The following is a 20,823-nucleotide window of genomic DNA, read 5'->3' as shown; positions in this document are numbered from 1 at the left end:
GAAATGCGGGGTGGGGGAGAGGGAAGGGGGGTGGGGGAACAGGGAGGCTGGGGAATAGGGCAGGAGGGGCTGGGGGAGATGGCAGGGGGGCTGGGGGAACTGGGGGACAGGGCACGGGAGTCTGGGGGAATAGGGAGGCTAGGGGACGGTAGGAGGGGCTGGGGGAAGAGTGAGGCTGGGGAACAGGGCTGGAGGTGCTTGGGGAACGGGGGCTGGGAGGTGGGAGACAGGGCAGGGGAGACGGGGAACTGGGTTGGCTGTGCTGGGGGAACAGGGAGGCTGGGGGACAGGCCTGGAGGGGCTCGGGGAACAGAGGGGCTGGGGGAATAGGGAGGCTGGGGAACAGGGCAGGAGGAGCTGGGGGAACAGGTGGGCTGGGGGATAGGGCAGGGGGGCGGGGGGAAAAGGGTTGCTGGGGGACAGGGCGGCTGGAGAACAGGGCTGGAGGGGCTGGGGGAACGGGAGCTGGGGGAACAAGGGGTATGTCTACAGTTACTTCGAATTAACTTTGATAGGGGCGACATACTTGAACCGCTAGTTCGATCTTAATTCGAACTAGCGGAGCACTTAATTCGAACCTGGTAAACCTCATTCTACGAGGACGAACGCCTAGTTCGAATTAACTAATTCCCATTAAGGGCTGTGTAGCCACTTAATTCGAACTAGTGGGAGGCTAGCCCTCCCCAGCTTGCCCTGGTGGCCACTCTGGGCACCACCAGGGAAACTCTTCTGCCCCCCTCCCGGCTCTGGAGCCCTTAAAGGGGCATGGGCTGGCTATGGTGCCCATGCCAGGTGCAAGCCTGCCAGCACCCAGCCAGCAGACCCTGCACCTGGCAAGGTACGAGCCAGCCACCCGCTGCCACCCAGCCCTCCGCCTCTTCCCGGGGCTGCAAGAGGCAGGCGCCTGCCTGATCTAGTGCGGAGATCGTGGACCTCATCCATGACCTCTGCACTAGACACAGGAAAGTGGCCGTCTAGGGCAGGATAGCTGCCAGCCTGGCCACCCAGGGGCAGGATTGCATGAAAATCAAGGTGGTCCAGTGAGGCCCCCGACCCTGAACCCCGAACTTAGAATGACCGTACTGGGTCAGTCCAAAGGTCCATCTAGCCCAGTAGCCTGTCTGCCTACAGCGGCCAACACTAGATTCTCTGTAGGGGATGGTCCGAAGACAATGACCAAGCCATTTCTCTTGTGCCATCCATCTCCAGCCTTCCACAAAGAGAGGGCAGGGACACCATTTCTACCCCCTGGCTAATAGCACTCCATGGACCCAACCTCCATGACTTTATCTCACTTCTCTTTAAACTGTTCTACTTCTAGCCTTCACAGCCTCCTGCAGCAAGGAGTTCCACAGGTTGACTATTTGCTTTGTGAAGAAGAACTTTCTCTTCTTAGTTTGAAGCCTGCTACCCATTCATTTCATTTGGTGTCCTCTAGTCCTTCTATTATGGGAACTAATGAAGAACTTTTCTTTATGCACCCTCTCCACACCACTCATGCTTTTATAGACCTCTATCATATCCCCCCTCCGTCTCCTCTTTTCTAAGCTGACAAGTCCCAGACTCTAGCTTCTCTTAATATGGAACCCGTTCAAACCCCTGATCATTTTAGTTGCCCTCCCCTCTCCCACCCTCTCTCTTCCCCTCTCCCATCTCCTTTTCCCAGTCTCCCCGAGTTCTGTTCAATAAAGACAGTTTCTATTTTTGAACACACCTGTCCTTTATTTTGTACATCAGGAAGGGGGGCTAGGGAGGCGTAAGTGGAAGGAGGTGAGGGAGGAATGGGGTAAGAGCCCCTGACGGGGAGAACTGGGGTGGCTCTGCGGGTTCCTCGGGGTGGAAACTGTCCTGCAGCCACCCGATTGACACCCCCCCGGATGGCAGCCTGCGGCAAGTGCGGTCGGGCTGATGGCCGAGTGCTGTGATATGCCCAGTGTGGGCACTCAGGGCAATCCAAGCCAGGACTGCTTTGCAAGTGGGGCACCCCTGAGAACTGTCTGTCCGGGGTGGGGGTCGGGTCCCTTTAAGCACAGCCCTCGGCTAGCCTGAGGCAGCAGCTCCACGCTCTAAGTCCTAACCTGATGCCCTGCCGGCACTGCTTCCGGCCATCCTTAACCTCGGTTCAGGGTCCACTCAGTGTGGACATGCTAGTTCGAATTAGCAAAAGGCTAATTCAAACTAGTTTTTAAGTCTGGATGCACTAGTTCGAATTAGCGCTGTAGTGTAGACATACCCATAGAGAGAGAGAAACAAGAGAATCTATGATAGATTGGAGAGCGTTTGTCCGTCTGTTCAAGAAGTCCTCCTACACGGTAAGATCTGGATCTTGAGTTCTCACAGGTCGAAGAAGGGCCTGAGGCCACCTTTGACTTTCGCAGTTCGGAAAGACGGTGAATAAATCCCTCACCCACTTACTCCTGGGGAGTTTCCTCCTCTGTATCTAGAGACAGGAGCAACTGCACCTCCTGCAGAAGGAGTCACTCCTGGGAGGGTGGAACGGTCGAGGGCATCGAATGGGATGGAGTATCCCCTCCCCACTGGAGTATCCACTCCCACGCTCTGAGGTGATACGGCATCGTGCCCAGCAGAGAGGGGGAAGTCGGGGCGAGAAGGTCAGGCAGGTGGAACCAGACTGCGGTGTGGTACATTGTCCTCAGCCACACCTTTCGATGGCAGGTTTGACCCACAAATGACTTAGGGTGATGCAGGCCCTGGCCGGACGGTTGCCCACGCCTGCCTCCTCCCAGTCAGGACCAGGTCCACCTGGGGGACTCGTTTCTGCAGAGTGACTGGCAGAGTGTGGAGCTCTGAGGTTGGCTTTAACTTCCTCTTGGACCCCGGTTTACAGAGTGAAACGTGAGCCCCTCTCGGCTCCACCTTCACCAACCCTTATACCACGAATTTACCAACCAATTCTGACAAGATTCTCTAACCAAATCTACCCCCCCTCCTTAATTCACACCTAGCGACAGCAATTGCAGAACAGTCAGAACTAATCAAAGAGACAGACCCAAACCATAAAGACAAGTGGAGCCCGGGGATATGGGAGAAAGGGGGGGTGGGGAAGGTGCTGCTATTTCACCTGGCTGCTGATGAAGGCCGTAGGCTTTAGGCCTTGCAATATGGCTACAGCCAACAGACATGGGCACAATCGTACAGTTCCCAGGGTGCAAGGGGGCTGGGATCCTGTGGGATGAGGACCCAGCTGGGGGCTGGGAGATGGTCCCAGGTGGTACTGGGGGATTTAACTACCCAGCCACCATTTGGGAAAATGTGAGGTAGGGTGAACTGCTCTGCCCCCCCCCCGCACCCACCCCCAGCCCCACTCCTCTGCTCCCATTGACTGGCGACTGCCAGGGGGCCACGCGCTTTGTCCAACCGGAGCTGAGCGCCGGGGGTGGCGCAACCTGCCTGGCAAGCTCCTCCAGGCCCTTGTTCCCTGATCGCTGAGTCGTTTCGCCTGCTGCGCTCCCAGCCCCTTGTGCCACCGCCCGGGGCGCTCACAGCCCCTGCTCCCCAGCCCCCTGGAGCAGCCCGGAGCAGATGGACGGGGATGACCAGCTGCCCCCTCACCTTTGTGTCTGCAGGAGGAACACGCCCAGTTTCCCCTCCCAGCAGAGTTCAGGTTTTGTCAGCCTGCGATCAGCCCTGTGGCTCCCCCGGAGCCCCCCCAGTTTGTTCCTCTCTCTCGGGCGCTGGGGTCAGACCCTGCTCTCAAGTTTGGCCCTACTGAGGGTCTCCCCCTTCCCAGACAAACACTGAGCCTGGCCAGAGGCTGGGGGAGAGGGGCAGGCCTGGAGCTTTCCTGAGCAGGGCCAGAGATCTAAGCGGCTGCCACCCGGAGATGCTCTTTTTTCCAAATCAAACCCTTTCGACGCGGCTCGTCAGTCCCTGGACTGCGGCTGATTTTCTGTTCCCTGTGAAATCTCAAGGGCTGATTTTCATCTGGCTCTGGGGCGGGAGGGTCCGAATTTCTCGCAGCACACAAATGCCCTGTGCCCGCACGGAGCCTCAGTGTCATCTGGCAGGTGTCACTAGGCGGCGCTGTCACACAACGCTTGCCACCGTCTTTCTATAGACTCGATCTGGCCCTAGGTCACAGTCCGCAAAACCACCCAGTGGAGCTGTGATTGCCCTCTTGCAGGCCTGGGGTGGATGAGAGGACTGAGTGGGGGGTGTTATCCCTTCTGTGTTGCTGGTGATCAGGGCCAGATTAAGGGAGGGGCTAGCCCGATAGCTGCCCGGGGTGGCAACCTATGGAGGGCGCCTGATAGCAGCTGTTAGGGCTCCGTGCACCTGGCCGTGTGGCGCCCCTTACAGCTGCACTCAGGCACCGCACGGCCAGGTGCACGGCGCCCCTGACAGCTGTTCCCGATTGCAGCTGTAAGGTGCTCGGCACGCCGGGGGGTGGGGCCGCGCATGCGTCGTGCGCCCGCTGCCCGGGGCGCAGGAATAGCTCGAGCCGGCCCTGCTGGTGATCCCCATACCCCAGTGCTCAATAAGGGCTCGGAGGACACGTGTTTGCAGCCAGACTGACCCTGCTGGGGCTCATGAACACTTGAAACTTTAGGCCAGTGAGTCCAGAGACAGACTCTGAAACCACTACTTGCTTAACTATGGAGCCTCAGCTAACTTACCACGGAGCCCCTAACACTGTAACAATGGAAGAGATGCCAGTGTGGGTTACTCAGGTAACCCTTCTCCATCTCGCAACCGTGGTACAAGATCCATCGCAGGGAGGCACTTCTGTCCCCAGTGTGCTTTCGGATCTGATGCACAGGAATTGGAGCATCTCTTCCTTTGGGTGTTCCTAGATTCAACCCCTCCAGGGGAGATTCCGCTCCGGCTGGCGAACGGCTCGAGTCGCTGCGCCGGGAGAGTGGAAGTGCTACACGGACAGCAGTGGGGGACCGTCTGTGATGATGACTGGGACTTAACCGACGCTGGAGTCATGTGCAGGGAGCTGGCTGTCGTATTTGGAGATAAGGAAATAGGAAGGAAGATCAGGTACGATGGGCTGGACCTAGAGCAGTGGTTCTCAACTCGTTTCAGTCTACGGACTACCAGGCCAATCAAAATATTTTCATGGACTACTTCCTTTTTGAGACAGGATAAAAAAGAGCAGACAATGAACATTTTGGTTTGAAATTTATTTCTTACTAACATAGGGTATGTCTACACTACAGCGCTAATTCGAACTAACTTAGTTCGAATTAGTTAATTCGAACTAAGCTAATTCGAACTAACGCATCTAGAACTAAAAACTAGTTCGAATTAGCGTTTTGCTAATTCGAACTAGCACGTCCACATTAAGTGGACCCTGAAGCGGGGTTAAGGATGGCCAGAAGGGCATCAGAGGAGGACTTAGAGCGTGGAGATGCTGTCTCAGGCTAGCCGAGGGCTGCGCTTAAAGGGTCCCGACCCCCACCCCGGACAGACAGTTCTCAGGGGTGCCCTGCTTGCAAAGAAGGCCTGGCTTGGAGTGCCCTGAGTGCCCACACTGGGCACATCACAGCACTCGGCCATCAGCCCGGCTGCACTTGCCACAGGCTGCCATCTGGGGAGGGGGGGCAATTGGGAGGCTGCAGGAGAGCTTCCACCCCCAGAAGCCCGCAGAGCCAGCCCAGTCCTCCCCATCGGGGGCTCATGCCCCATTCCTCCCTCACCTCCTTCCACTTACCCTTCCCTAGCCCCTCTTCTTGATGTACAAAATAAAGATAACGTGTCTTCCAAAATGGAATCTGTCTTTATTGAACAAAACTGGGGGACACTGGGAAAAGGAGGTGGGAGAGGGGAAGAGAGAGGCTGGGAGATTGGGGAGGGCAACTAAAATGATCAGGGGTTGGGAACAGGTCCCATATGAAGAGAGGCTAAAGAGACTGGGACTTTTCAGCTTAGAAAAGAGGAGACGGAGGGGGGACAGGATAGAGGTCTCTAACAGCAGAAGTTGGGTGGAGATGGTGCATACAGAAAAGTTCTTCATTAGTTCCCATAAAGAAGGACTAGAGGACACCAAAGGAAAGGAATGGGTAGCAGGCTTCAAATTAGTAACAGAAAGTTGTTCTTCACAAAGCAAAGAGTCAACCTGTGGAACTCCTTGCTGCAGGAGGCTGTGAAGGCTAGAACTGGAACAGAGTTTAAAGGGAAGTGAGATCAAGTCATGGAGGTTGGGTCCATGGAGTGGTATTAGCCAGGGGGTAGGAGTGGTGTCCCTGCTCAAGGTTTGTGGAAGGCTGGAGAGGGATGGCACGAGACAAATGGCTTGGTCACTGTCTTCGGTCCATCCCCTCCAGGGTCCCTAGGGGAGGGGTTTGTGTCTCCCCATCTCACTCCTCTCTGTGTGTAAATGCAGAGCTCCATGTGCCCAGACCCTCCATCTCCATCAGCCCCAGCGGGGTGGTCGCTGTGGGGGAAGCCGTCACCATCTGCTGTCAGTGTTGGTGCCGGGGCAGGAAAGAGCCAAAGTCCTGGGAGAAATCAGGCCCCATGTTCAGCTGTGAGTCCGAGTCCCACAGACACAATCGCCCCAGGGCAGTGGTGGATTCTCCAAGTGTCAATGGGTCTAGTGCAGGCCAGAGGCCTTGCTGGGATGCGTTAGGGCAAAACCCAGGGCTGGGGCCAGACGGGAGCCCGTGAGAGGCAGCGGGGTGAGTGGGAGGCTCTAACTCTTGCTTCTGGCCAGGAAGTCCAGTGCTGGGTGACACCAAGGCCATGTCTACAGTGCAGGCATTTTGCTCAAGAACAACTGTTCTTGTGCAAAAACTTGTGGCACGTCTACACTGCACGTGAATTCCTCTCCCCACGAGGAATAAACCCCTTTTGTGCAAGAGCTGTTGTGCAAGAAGGCAGCGTGGACGGGCACCAGGGGCTTCGTGAGCAAGACACTTTTATGGCTAAAATGGCCATCAGAGCTTTCTTGCGCAAGAGAGCGTTCACACTGCCATGGACCCTCTTGTGCAAAAGCACATGGCAGGGTGGAGGTGCTCTTGCACGAGACCTTTTGCACAAGAACTCCTGCGTGAAACAGTTCTCGTGCAAGAAGTCTGCAATGTAGGGAAGGGAGCAGCCTATGGGGCTACTGTAGCTGCTGGCTGCAGGATGCCCAGTCAGGGAGTGGGGGGGACCCCTAGGAATGGCTCCAACTTCCCAGGGGGGTGGTCAGAGGCAGGACATTTGCCTGGCAGGGTGAGGTGGGGGGCAGTGACCTCACAGGGGCTTTGGGCAGCCCTCAGCATATAAGGCAAAGGGCAGGTGGGGAGGTGGTGACCTCACAGAGGGACCCACATCTCAGGCTGATAAAAGGGGGGGGCGGGCCCAGGAGACTTTGGAGACCCCCGGTTGCTTTAGCTCTGGTGCGTCTCCTCCTCACGGTTCCTTTGTGCTCTGTGAGTTCCACATCCCGACACCTTTGTGCAAAAGGTAAGAGCCCCCAGGGGTTGGATCCCGCCCGGGGCCGGCTGGGTTCCTCCATCCCGCCCGCATTTCTGCTCTGTTCTTACCTCTTCTGTGCCCTTCCCCTGCTGCCCCCCCCCCCCCCCCAGCTTGTGACCCAACAGACTAGCTGAGGGATGGGGTAAGATTTGCAGGAGCCGTGGGGCGGGGGATGCAGCCCCCATTGTGGGGACTGGGGAGGTGGGGCTGGACCAGGTCTATGCCAGTGTCTTTGGGAAGAAAGCTCCACCCCCCATAGCTTAGACTCTCCCCTGATTGGCTGAGCAGGGGCTGTTGATGGGCAGGAGACTCAGGTCCTTGCAGTGCCTGTGCAAGACGGAGCCAATAATCAAGGGGCCATTTGGGGGCTGGGGGCAGTCGCTCTGGGGAGTGGGAACCCCTGGATTTCATTCTTCAAGCTGCGCCCCAAGCTCCCCTTTGCTCCCCTCATTTGCAGAATGGCCAAACGCGTCAGACAGTTCTTCAAGAACGCCCTGAAGATGGCCCCAGGGTCGGTGGGGAGCAGCTCCTCTGTCCCCGTGGGCGGGGAAGCTGAATCCCACCAGCTCGGGGCGACTCGCCCACCGGCCAGGCCCACCCGAACCTGGCTCCAGGGGTGGCTGGGAAGGCGGGACCCAGCCCAGCGGGGCAGCCGGGTAGGGTGGCTCTGGGGCCTCCTCTGTGGAGAGAAACACCTGCCCCAGGAGCCCAGCCCCCATTACCACCAGGGGGCATCGCCCTGCCCGGCCCCCGGGGACCTGCCAGTCTCCGGAAGCCCCCAGCCCGTCGCTCCCCGCACCAGCCCCTGCAGCTGTGGGTCCAGGTCCGTCAGCAGCAGCGCCTGGGCCTCCAGCTGCAGCCGGGCCACCTCCCGCAGCCGCTCAGACCCAGGTGAGGGGCCGTGAACACGCTGGGCCCAGGGGCTCACCCAGTACCTGGGGGGGAGGAGGGGAGGGGCAGCCCCAGTGTCTGCCCCGCAGCCAGGGCAATGGATGGGGGCGGGGGCTGCTGCTTGGCTCTCTTGTTCCTGGTGGGGGCTCTGCTGAGGGCGTTGACAGATGTGAGGGTGGAAGGGGGATGGGTCCCTGCGAGGGGCGTGTGGGGCCCAACCTGCCCTGGGTCCCTGACATGGGGGCGCGTGACCCCTGCTGGACGCTGGAGTCACCCTGTTCCCTTCCCTCCCGCACAGAGTCCCCCTGGGCCTCACCGGAGCGCTGCCGGGAGCGGGTGGACTCCTGGGTGGAGGACGTGTCCGTTTATGACATCGAAGAGCAGCTCCACATCCGGGACACGGTAGGAACCTTCTCCACACGGGGGGGACCCAAGTGTGTCCAGCCCCTTCCCAGCACGTCCCCCCCCTCCCGGGAGGGGCTTGTCCATGGGGATCCCCCTGAGGCTCCTTCTCCTGCATGACATGGGCCCCCCAAGCTGGGGTCTCTTATGCAGCAGCTGGGCCCCCACACGCCTGGGGCAGCAGTTGGGGGGGGAGTGTGGGTGCTTGGACAACCAGCAGCTCCCACCTCCACTCCTGGGAGACCTGAGCCCTGCCGCTGTCCGGGGGGGGGGGCAGGCCCCAGGCTCACAGACTCTCTCTGGGGTGCAGAGCCCAGCCGCCCTCCAGCGGTTCCTCCTGGCCATCTCCACCGCCTGCCTCGCCGCCCTCCAAAGGGGCGAGGGGACCCTGGCGACGCGCTGCAGCAGGGACACCGTGGTGGCCAGGATCGTGGTGAGCGAGTTGCGGTGGCTGGGAGGAGGGGATGGGATACGAGGGGTGGACAGGGGTCTGCCTGGGCAATGGCTATGGGTGGGGGAGCTGGAAATGGGACGGGTGGGGGCCAGGAGTGCTGGAGGGGGAGGTGGACATGGGGAGGGTTGGTGGGGTTGGTGGAGGAGGGAGGGACAGAGAAATGGGGCAGGTCTGGGGTGCTGGACAGGAAGGGGGATTCGGGACAGGGAGGGGTCTCCCCGGGCCATGGGGGGGGGGGCTGTAAGGCAGCAGAGCGGGCTGCTGGGGATGCGCCTGGGGAGCAGGGATGAGGAGATTCAGAGGCTGGTCACCAGGGCAGTGAGGGGCAGGAGACGGCCTGGGGACAGGGATTGAGCTGGTCCCGGTTTGGGAGGGGGGTGCTGGAAGGGGCCCTGTGCCGGGCAGGGGGGCTACAGGGCAGCGGGAGGCAGTGGGGTTGGATCCTGCTGGGTGGGGGCGCTGGCCGTGTGAGCGTCTCTTGGGGGCCCCAGTCTCACACGCCCCTTTGTCTCCTTGGGTCTCCCAGGAGATCATGGAGGCCTCCCCCCCACCGCTGGTCTTGGCCAATTGCCTCAGCGCCGCCTGCAGCCTCAGGTACCGACCCCCCCGACCCTCCCCACCCAAGAGCAGATCCCCTGACCAGGGAGTGGGAAAGTCTCCTGCTGCTGAATTAACAGTCTCTGCCCCTCTCTCCTGCCAGCACCCTGAAGCCTCCCCTGCAGGCCCAGCTCCTGAGCCCCCTGCTGAGGGCGGCCGTGGGACAGACAGTGTCTGGGGACTGGCAGCAGCATCCCACCCACAATCAGGTACGTCCCCTCCCTCGCCCCCCCCCCAGCCAGAAGCAGGAGCAGCCTCTGGCGGCCTGGATCCCCCAACCCCAGCCCTCCCTCTGACCCAGGGCTCCCCCTTGTCTTGCAGGAGTTCAGCCGGGGCCTTGCTGATCTCCTCCACACCCTGCTGGCCAATCTCCTCGTCCAGTCCCCAGACATCACCCGGCTCCAGCTGATTCTGGAGGTGAGCCCCGTGGGGGGGACAGGGCCATTGTCCCTGCTTCCCCGGGGGGGCCGAGAGAGGAGCAGTGTCAGTGGCTGGGGGGGGGGGCACAGTCTGAGAGGAGCCCCAGGCTCTGCCCAGAACCGGCGCCTCCCTACGGGTCCTGACCTGCCTCTTTCCCCCACAGCACCTGAGCCCGTGGCTGGAGTCCCGCCTGCCCCAGGAGCGAGCCAGGGCCCTTGGCAGCACCACGGCCCTGCTGGGAGTCGCCACCACCCTCCCGGGGTTTGACGTAAGTGACCTCGGAGCCGGGGGGTCTGGGGCTGCAGGGCGCGGGGCTGGGAGCATCCCCGGGAGGCAGAGGCAGAGCCGGGAATGGGCCGGGAGTGATCCGCGTTCCCCTTTCCCCGGGGAGGGCGACCCTGGGCCTTTCAGGGAGCGGCCGTTTGCGTGGGACAGGATGCTGAGGGACCTCCCCTCTTCTCTCTCCCCTCAGAACGCAGCCGACTGGCCGAGGATGGGTCACCACGTGGCCCAGCTGGGCCTTTTCATTTCGGACCCTTCCGAGGACGTCAGCCGGCTGGCCCGGGAGGGGGTGCACAGCCTGTATCAACTAGTCCTGCACCACAGGGGTAAGTAACTCAGCCGGGACCTGGGCCCCAGGGACACCCTGAGGGTGCCGGCGGCGGGGGAAGGGGACCCAGCCCTTTTCCCCAGACTGGCCCAAGGGGGGATGCGTCCCTCTGTGTTCCCGTCCTTCTGCCCCCTGTGCCCCTCCATTTGCCCAGGGATGCCTGCAGGGACCCGTGGGAGGGGAAGGGCTCAGACCTGCCAGCAGAATGACCCTGTTGTGTCTCTTCCAGGCCTCAACATCCACCAGACAGAGGACCTGTGGTGCAGGCACTGGTACAAGGAGAGGTGGGTCCTGGCTCACAGCAACACAGTGAGGGTGGGAGAGGTAAGGACGCGCTGCCAGGGCAGGGCAGGGCTCGGGGGTGGGGCTGGCTGGGGCTCTCGTGCGGGTAGGACGCGGGGTGGAAGCGGGGAGTGAGTCGCTGATCGAATGGTCGATGCATTTTCCCTCGACTATTCGAGCCGTGGACAGGGCGGCGCTGCCCCTTTGTGACGCTGTCCCGGCGTTTCAAAGGGGCGGCGCTTCCTAGGGGCAGTGACGCACGGAGCCCGGATCTCCCGTAGGAGGGGAACCAGGGCGGGACGGGGGGCAACGCTTTTTGATGGAAGCCGCTCCAAGATGTTGGCCAGTGGCCTAGGGCTGCTCTGTTCTGCGGAGGGGGGTGAGGTCCGGGAGGGCCTTGGGGGCAGGAGGAAGCTGTGACCTGGGGCAGGGGTTTGGGGTGCCGGGTGAGGAGAGCGTTTGGGTGCAGGGTCTGGAAGGGAGTTTGGGGAAGGAGGAAGCTATTTTAGCCCCAGGAGTTGGGGCCGGGCTCTGGGCCGTCAGCTGAAACCTCCTGTGCTCTTGATTTCAGGTCTTTGGGCAGCTCTTCACACCGGAGCAGGAAAACGCCTTTTTGGAGACGGCTCTGCACGCTGCCCGCTCCCCCCTGCGGCGCCACAGCAAGGCCGGGCTGGTCCTGGCCCACGCCCTGCAGGGGCAGGCCCATCAGCTCCTGGGATACATGGTGAGCAGCGGGAGCAAATGCAGGAGAATGGGGCAGGGGCAGGGTCTCCTTCCCATCCCCTCAGGGAGTCCCCCCCCGCCTGTTTCCTCAGGCTGCCCCCCCCCCACGTCCTACCCGCATGGTTGGGGGAGAAACCGTGTCCTAGGAGGCGGGAGGGGGCAGAGGTGTCAGGAGCCCTGGGGGGGTCAGGAGCTCACCCTAGGGGCTGCAGGCCTGACCGGCGTGACCAGAGAGCAGAACAAGTCTCAGCGCAGGGGGGAGGGGGGTGGAAATTCCGGGGGGCCCAGTACCCCTGAGTCCTTGGGGGATGAACCGCTGACGGATTCTGCTTCCCTTGCAGCAGGAAGACAGCCAGTGAGGGCACCACGAGCTGAGGAGCCAGCAGCTGCGTCCCCCTCTCCCCAACCCTCCTAATTGTATAGAACTGGATTTAAACTCTGATTAAACAACATTTGAAAAAACATTTGGATCAGGCTTGGTCAATAATTTTTAATGGGGGGGGGATTTTGGCAACTGATCAAGGGCCACGTTTCTACCGAGGGGTTTGGGGTCTGGGGCGGGGTGGTTGGGTGCAGAAGGGAGTTTAGGGTAGGAGCCTGGGTGCAGGGAGGGGGGGTAAGATCTGGGGCAGTGGATAGGGGTGCAGGGTCCAGGAGGGGGCATGGGTGCAGGAGCGGAGTCTGGCCTGAGGGAGGGGCTCTAGGGGGGCGCAGGGTCTGGGAGGGAGCTGTAACCTGGGTGAAGGGGGAGCAGAGGGTTTGGGGAAGGGGGTACTGGTGTGTGACGTAGTGGGGGTACCTTGCTAGGGCTGTGGCGACCTTGCTAGGGCTGTGGGCGACCTCTCCTGTCTGTAGCAAGACCCAGCAGGGAAAGGGGGAGTCATTATGCAAAGGTGGCTCCAAACTGGTCTGACCAGCCACCCCCCATGGGGAGAAACAAAGGAAGGTGGAAGTCTGCCCTGGCTTGGGGCAGGGCTGGAGGAGAGTTAGTTAGTTTGTGTCTGGGAGCATGGAGGAAGCAGCCTCAGCTACAGGCTGGGGGGTTTAGAAGCCGAGACCCCCTTCCCTATATCAAGGGGGGCTGAGGCATCCTAGGCCTTCCCTGTAGCCTGATGACATCTGTGCTGTGCTGTATCCTGAAGAAGCAATAAACCACCTCTATTCTATTGGCTGGGGGAGTCTGTTCGTGCCATTACGGGGGTGCAGGAGGCGGGGGACCCCAACGCGTCGTCACAGGGTGCCAGAGAGGAGTCTGGCCTGGGGGAATGGTGTCGGGGGGAGTGCAGGGTCAGGGAAGGAGCTGTGACCTGGGGAAAGGGGGACGCAGGTTCAGGTGGTTGCCTGGGACAGGCAGTGGGGGAGGGGATGTGGGTGCCGGGGCAGGCTCTGGCTGGGGGCGCCTACCTAGGCAGCTGCGTATGGGGGAGCCCAACTGTCACCTGAGGGGATGGAGGAGAGGCATTTTCAGTGTATTTTAAACACCTTACCCATAAAATTATCCTTGAATCCTAAAAATAGATTTGGAATAACACTAAACTAAGTCTGACCAATGACAAGATGGGTCAAACCAGATCACCCTCCGCTACGTAATACTCCCATTGAAAGGCCGAACATAAATGTTTTTTTTCTCCTGATGTTTTGGGGCCTAAATCATGGCAAACATATGTTTGATTTTTAAAGAAACAAGATGGATCCATTTGTTTAGATTGAATAAGTCATCACTGAATGTAACAGAAATTATTCTGAAGCCTTATTTACTCTTTTATTCTGCTACGCCTAAAGCTGGAAGGAGATGTTAATTTCTAGCCAATGAAACTGGAGTGGTTCTCACTCTGCTGGCAACGTCTTTGAAGCACGTGTACTGGAGGGCAAAGCCAAGGCTTGAAGTAGAGGCTTTATTAACAAACAGTGCTTTCAATTTTTCATTGGTGGATGACCTTATGCCTAGCAGTGCATACAGACATAAGTAATTACTCCATTGCACTCACCCACTGTGTCCTACTGCTTAATTAATGGACTCTATGCCTCCAAAAGTAACTTGAAGTTACTTGGCATTTTTAATAAGGGTAGGTAGCAATGTATCCCCACACTTGGGAGTGCAGTCCCTACTGGAAGCTCCAGCATACAAGTTCCCTTTCCCTTCTAAAGCCAGGCGTGCTTCATAGGCATGTGCACCTGGGCAAAGTGGGCCTGGGCCTGGTCTGCTTTGAACTGCTCTGGTATTACAAAGTAGATGGAAAGCTGACTTAGCTACCAAGTGACCAGTATGTGTGGCTGGGAGAAAAGGTTGTGACCACAATAATGCTGAACATCCCATATGGGTTAGCCTAGATGGAGCTCTCAGAATCAGTCTCCTGTCAGGGGCGTAGGGGATTTTTTGTAAATCTAGTAAGAACTTTTTCCAGTGCCTCAGAGAGTAGCCATGTTACTCTGCATCTGCAAAAACAGCAAGGAGTCCTGTGGCACCTTAGGCCTGGTCTACATTAAGGGATAAGTTTGAATTATGATACCGAACTTCAGCCACATTAATTACGAAGCTTAAGTTGAAATAGCTTGAATTTTGGCACTCTCCACACTGCGGAAAGTCAAAGGTAGCACTCTCTCCCTTCGACTTTCCTTACTCCTTGTAGAAGCAGGACAACTGGCATCAACAGGAGAGCCCACTCTGTTCGAATTAATGTCTCTACTAGACATGCTCATTTGAACGCCAGAAGATCAACTGTGACTGCATTGATTTTACCTGTAGTGTAGCTATGACCTTAGGGTATGTCTACACTAGCCCCCTAGTTCGAACTAGGGAGGCTAACGTAGGCATTCAAAGTTGCAAATGAAGCCCGGGATTTAAATATCCCAGGCTTCATTTGCATCTTCCCGGGCTCCGCCATTTTTAAATGTCCCTTAGTCCGAACTCCGTGCCCGCGGCTACACGTGGCACGGAGTAGGTAGTTCGAATTAGGATCTCTAATTCGAACTACCGGTACACCTCGTTCCATGGCGAGTAACAGTAGTTCAAATTAGAGATCCTAATTCGAACTACCTACTCCATGCCGTGTGTAGCCACGGGTATGGAGTTCAGACTAAGGGACATATAAATATGGCGGCACCCCGGAAGATGCAAATGAAGCCAGGGATATTTAAATCCCGGGCTTCATTTGCAACTTCGAATGCCTACATTAGCCTCCCTAGTTCAAAGCAGGGGGCTAATGTAGACATACCCTTAGAGATTACCAGAGCTACATCTACATTGCACACTTATTTTGGAATAAGCTATTCTGGAATTTATTTTCCAGAATAGCTTATTTCAAAATAGAGCATCCACACTGATTGGATGCTAACTCACATTTAAGGACACCCAGAACCACTTCAGGCAGGGCATCAGGATGCAGTTATTTCTGGGAGCTGCTGCCTGAGGCTGTCTGAGATGCGTGCTTAAAGAGACCACCCCCTACCCCCGTACAGACATTTCTCAGGTTCTTCTCTTGTTTGCCTACCTCTCTGAAGGACAGCAAAGCATTTTCACTGTGAGCTTTGTTTGCCCTGTGACTGGATACCACAGCACTCCCTGCTATGGAGCTGGAGCTGCCTCTGGGCAGGCTACAGCCCCTATCTGCTGTGCTGCAGTTTCTACTGCCTTCCAGGCCCTGTAGGGACATGACCTGCAGCTGTTTGAGAAGATCTCACCGTGTGTGTGAGAATGCAGCTCTTCTAGCTGCACCCCACTGTGCACCGCTGCTTTTGGTGGCTGGACACCAGTTCCAACTGGTGGGACCAGCTCGTCACGGAGCAGTGGCTCCAGAATTTCTGCATGAGGAAGAAAACCGTTCTGGAGTTGTGTGCCTGTATCACCCCTGCCCTCGTGATGGGACACCCAGATGAGACCCGCCATCCTACTGGAGAAGTGGGTCCCCATCGCATGGGAGGAGGGGCAGGACCAGGAACTGCGACTGGGGCAGGCGCAGCAGCAGGATTGGAAGCTGGCTCTGGGTGGGTGAGGACAGCCTGCACAGTCGCGCACATGTTGCATCCCTGCTGCCGCAACTCCGTCCATGCAGTCTCTTTCTGCCACTGTGTGTCCTTCTGGACCGGCAGCTTGCAGAATGCAGTGCAGGTTTTCATAATAGGGGCAGGAATGGGTTTCTGTCCCAGAGCGAGAGTTGCGCTCCCTTGCCATGGCGTAGGCCTGATGGAGTTCTTTAACTTTCATCCGGACCTGCTCCTGGGTCTGGATGCATCCCTTGATGGCCAGGCTATTGGCCATGCAGCTGCATATGTTGACGTTGCCCCATCTGGAGCGCAGATCCCGGAGGATTTCTTCCTTGCCCCATACCTCAACAAGGGCCAGGATCTCTGCCCCAGACCAGGATGGCACACGCCTCTTTTGCGGCTTGGCAGATTCCTGTGAGCCGTTGGATTGCTCCCTGGGAGTGGTGGAAGGCGCTTGAGGGTCAGTCATACTGGCCAGATGTTGTGCTATGGCTTTAATGGCTGCAGGAGAGGAGGAACTATAGAGTCCTGAGGAGTGTGGACAGAGTGGCCACCAGGGCACCTGTGAGATTTTCTGGAGGCTCCTTATTTTGAAATAACACATGCCCTCTTCCGAAATAGCTGTTTCAGAAGAGGCATTATTCCTCGTGCAATGAGGTTTACAAAAGTCGGAAAAAGCCGTCAGTTATTTTGATTTTATTTCTAAATAACGGAATTGCTGTGTAGACACTCTCATTGTTATTCTGGAATAACTGTGCAGTGTAGACACACGCAAGGTGTGCAAGCTCATTTAATACATAAGAATGAAAAGGCTTATTTTATTCATTGCTGATGCCACTCCTGAAATCTAGTGTTGAATGATGCAACAGTTTCCTCAAACTGGATGAAAACTTTTTGTGGTGGTTTTCTAGGTGTGTACACTGTATTTGCACATTCAACGTGTCTGGTGGACAATTTTGAAATCCTATGTGGGAAAAAAAAAATGTCCTCCCTGAGTTACTCGGGAGCAGGTCACACTCACAGGTGTGCCTGGGCGCCTGATGGTTTTAACATACAAGGAGATCCTGAGCACCACAGTGGTGATGTTGTTTAGTTGGGGAAAACCCTTTCCACCCCCTTGCTGCAGTCCTTTGCTCATAAAGAACATACAGTGGTGCTGCCTCCACCTGACTGGCCTTGTACACACTTACTGGTGTGCCTTGAGAGTCTCCAGGAATAAACTCATTCCAGCAATAATCTGGATCTAATTCCAGAACAACAACTACAAATCATATACCTCTAATATATACTTGCAGAAAAGGATCTGGGGGTTACAGTGGATGAGAAGCTGGATATGACTCAGCAGTGTGCCCTTGTAGCCAAGAAGGTTAATGGCATATTAGGTTGCATTAGGAGGAGCATTGCCAGCAGATCCAGAGATGTCATTATTCCCCTTTATTCAGCTCTGGTGAGGCCACATCTGGAATATTGTGTCCAGTTCTGGGCCCCCCACTACAAAAAGGATGTGGACGCATTGGAAAGGGTCCAGCGGAGGGCAACCAAAATGATTAGGGGGCTGGAGCATATGACTTATGAGGAGAGGCTGAGGGACTTGGGTCTGTTTAGTCTGCAGAAGAGAGAAGTGAGGGGGGATTTGATAGCAGCCTTCAACTTCCTGAAGGGAGGTTCCAAAGAGGATGGAGAGAGGCTGTTCTCAGTAGTGACAGATGGCAGAACAAGGAGCAATGGTCTCAAGTTGTGGTGGGAGAGGTCCAGGCTGGATATTAGGAAAAACTATTTCACTAGGAGGGTGGTGAAGCACTGGAATGGGTTACCTAGGGTAGTAGTGGGGTCTCCATCCCTAGAGGTGTTTAAGTCTCGGCTTGACAAAGCCCTGGCCGGGTTGATTTAGTTGGGATTGGTCCTGCCTAGAGCAGGGTGCTGGACTTGATGGCCTTCTGAGATCTCTTCCAGCTCTATGATTCTATGATAATAGATTAAATTAAAATAAACAATCTTAACTTAAATAAGCAGGGTTTAACGGATTAAGAATGAATAACATTCACAAAGTGGGCTGCCACTACCGCCAGGGTTTTTGAGAATACCCTGGGGACGGATGCGAGTCTGAAGGGTAGAACCCAGTACTGAAAATGTTCACTGTCGACTGTGAAACGAAGGACTCGCCTGTGTGCTGGATGAATAGTGATATGGAGATAAGTGTCCTGAAGGCTGAGGGCTGCAAACCAGTCTCTGTTGTCTAAAGAAGGGATTATAGTCGCTAAGGTGACCATCTTGAACCGTTGTTTTCTGAGGTGTCGATTGAGCTTGCGGAGGTCAAGTCTCCAGCCTCCTGTTTTTTTCTGGGTGAGGAAATAATAAGAATAAAACCCTCTTCCCGTGAACTCTACTGGCACCCTCTCTATGGCCCCCATGTAAAGGAAGCGGTGGACCTCTTGTTTTAATAAGTCCCTGTGAGAAGGGCCGCTGAAGAGGGACAGAGTGGGTGCGGTAGGTGGAGAAAGAGACAGGAAGGGAAGGGAATGGTGAGGCCCGTCGACACAATTTCCAAGACACAATGGTCTAAGGTAATATTGGCCCATTGGCGATAGACTGGCCTCAGGCGATGATGAAAGATAAGAGACCCTTGGTGTTCTGGGTTGACAACGTGTGATGTCTGTGTGCCCCCGACTGAGGAGTCAAATTTGTTGTTTGGCCTGAGTAGCGGTGCGGGTGGTCTGGGTGCGACCGTTGCATGACTGTATACTTATGATGGTCCACGAGGAAACAAGATGACAGGAGCCCATGGACCTCAGAGACCTCTGTACCTCCCAGCCATGGGGCAGCTCATTTGAGTGCTAATGAATGTTTTCTCAGTCATAGTCCATAAGGGGCTAATTAAAGCTGGCTCTGCTGCCCCCCGGGCCTGGTTGCTGGGGTTCATCTTCACCCAGGACAGCCATTCCTCTGCAGATGCTCAGGCAGACGGGTGCTTATCTGAGGTGAGGCTGGGTATCAGAGTGTGTTGGGGGCACCACAGGGAAGAGGCTGGGATGGCAATGTTGGATGGATGGAAACATGTAGGGTCAGGGGCCAGGATGGACTGGGGAGCAGGACAGCAGAGTAGAAACGCACATCTTCTGAGTCCCTCTGGTATCTGGCTCTAAACAGAAAATCGTTCCTCACCCACCCACAGTCACCTCGAACAGTTCCCACCCAACCCGTCCACTGTGTCTGCAGCCTCATGTCTCACCCTGTCTAGCCAGGTGCTTTGACGGTGCCTGGAGAAGGACTTCAGACATTGGTGGGTTCATGCTCAGACCAGCTTCTGTCTCCGATCTGCGTCCTTCCCACATGCTTAGGAGGGGGCTCACTGGACACCCAGCATCTGTCTCCCTCATCCCCTTCCCCAGGAGCATCGATTTCCAGAGAGGGCTCAAACTGAGAGCTCAGAGTGTCAGGGGCTCAAAATGGGAGCTCAGAGTAGGGACGTGTTTTGTTCCCAGCCCCCTATGAAAGATCCATGCAAAATGGACCCTTTTTCTCCCACATTTACCAAGACTGTGAAGGACAGAAAGGGCCATTTCCTGCTATTCTCTCCAGCAGCCATATTGAATTCAGGTGAATTTTCTTTGGGGTCCTTTGGCATTCACTGCAAAGGTTCTGTGTTACCAGGGCCTGGGAAGACATGAAAGCTTTCTAATGGGGCAGGCAGAAGGGGGCGTGTTGTGGCCGGAATCTGAAGCCAGACCAAATCGGCCTGAAACAAAGGGATACATTTATAACCCTGAGCATAATTAATATCGGGCACAGTCTACCTAACAGGTGCTGTGAATTCACCACCTCTGACTTTTCTCAGCCAAGACAGGATGTTTGTGTAAAAGAGCCGTGCCCGAAATGAAATGCGGGGAAAGCTCTAGTTTTGACTCCCAGCCTTTCCAGATGACTGGACCCCTTTCAGGATGCTGATTTGTTCTGCCTCCCCCCTAAGTTTCCCCTCACTTCCCAACGACTTGCTTAGGAAATCCCATTGAATGATACGAAGGTGTTTCACACGCTGTTACTGAGATCCTTGTTTTTATCAGATAACTATAAAATAAACCATTTGGAATGTGACTGTCACACGTACATGTCAGTGCACGGTATCCAGAGCCACATAAACAGTCTTGGCTGACTTCTCTAGTGCTTTTTAAGGAGCCCGTGTTGAGAGGAGGCAAATACCTAGTTCATGTACCTGCCTGGAAGCTCTGGGTCCACCCCAGGATACATGTCTCCTGGGCTGAACACCACTGTGCAAGAGGGTCACCAGAACTCTTCTTACTTGGTGGCTACAAATCCAGAGGAAAATCCGTCAGAAGTCCGAAAAGAACAACGTGCCACATAAGAACAGACTCATGGCCAAGCAGCAGCAAGAGACCTGCCTGGTGCATTTCTGAGGGGAAGTGAAGGCACATTCGGGTTCTGCCAAGAAGCCACCCAAGCCTATTGAATCCACCCCCTGCTGACAGATTTGTGGTCATGGCCTGTTACGAGCTTGATACGTTTGAAGGACTGACCCTGAGCAGTTATCTGGACCATCCTTCACATGGGTTTGTCTAACCTGTTCTTAAAGCATCCAATGGGTGAGTTTCCTCCAACCACCCTTGCCCATTTGGCCCAGTATTTCTCTAGCCTGACAGTTGGAAAGTGTCTCCTAACATCTCACCTGAACCTGCCTCTCTGCAATTTGATAAAGGGGCTGGCACGAGGGGATGGAAATTCGTTGAGGGAAAGGTCGGATTGAAGGAGGTAAAATCACAGCCCTCTGCGGGACATTGAACAATGTGTGAGTGTTTGCGTGTGAGTTGAACGGGGAGCAGGGTTGTGTAGAAATGGCCAGACTGGGTTAAAACAAACCCTCCTCCCACTCAGAATCCATCTCTGGGGTGAGCAAATGCCACAAGGTGTAAGAACCTGCAGAAGCAGGTGGGGGTCTGCCTCCATATCCCCTCATAAAATTCCTTCCAGACCACCAGTAGTGAGAGGTTTCACATCACCCCAAAGCATGAGGTTT

At 56.4% G+C, this 20,823-nt stretch overlaps 3 protein-coding genes across 3 annotated transcripts in view; all 3 read left to right on the top strand.

Moving 5' to 3' along the window:
- The window catches only part of LOC102455270 (scavenger receptor cysteine-rich domain-containing protein DMBT1-like), a 52,269-nt gene extending 47,108 nt beyond the window's left edge, over nucleotides 1-5,161 (top strand). Inside the window, exon 4 of the mRNA XM_089770050.1 lies at nucleotides 4,815-5,161. Within this exon, the coding sequence (XP_089626176.1) occupies nucleotides 4,815-5,146 (332 nt within the window). The 3' untranslated portion in view covers nucleotides 5,147-5,161. The remainder of the gene's footprint in view (nucleotides 1-4,814) is intronic.
- The window catches only part of LOC142823756 (alpha-1B-glycoprotein-like), a 415,238-nt gene that overhangs the window by 222,137 nt on the left and 172,278 nt on the right, over nucleotides 1-20,823 (top strand). The window contains exon 8 of the mRNA XM_089770049.1: nucleotides 6,353-6,399. Coding sequence (XP_089626175.1) covers nucleotides 6,353-6,399 — 47 coding nt within the window. The remainder of the gene's footprint in view (nucleotides 1-6,352; nucleotides 6,400-20,823) is intronic.
- LOC149523355 (uncharacterized) lies at nucleotides 10,962-12,266 on the top strand. Its single transcript, XM_089770374.1, has 3 exons — nucleotides 10,962-11,129; nucleotides 11,659-11,811; nucleotides 12,152-12,266. Exons 1-3 carry the CDS (start codon nucleotides 10,962-10,964, stop codon nucleotides 12,167-12,169), a joined length of 339 nt encoding a protein of 112 aa, XP_089626500.1. The 3' UTR covers nucleotides 12,170-12,266.

This window comes from Pelodiscus sinensis, chromosome 18 (genome assembly GCF_052426305.1).
Source record: "Pelodiscus sinensis isolate ZL-2025 chromosome 18, ASM5242630v1, whole genome shotgun sequence".
In the NCBI taxonomy this organism is placed as follows: Eukaryota; Metazoa; Chordata; order Testudines; family Trionychidae; genus Pelodiscus; species Pelodiscus sinensis.
Note: the sequence above shows the minus strand (reverse complement) of the source record. Positions and strands in the feature narration are given on the sequence as shown.

Coding starts and splice junctions, on each gene's coding strand:
- LOC149523355 (XM_089770374.1), top strand. CDS start 10,962: ATGCCTGCAGGGACCCGTGGGAGGGGAAGGGCTCAGACCTGCCAGCAG. Junction 11,130..11,658: donor ACACAGTGAGGGTGGGAGAG/GTAAGGACGCGC, acceptor TCTTGATTTCAG/GTCTTTGGGCAGCTCTTCAC.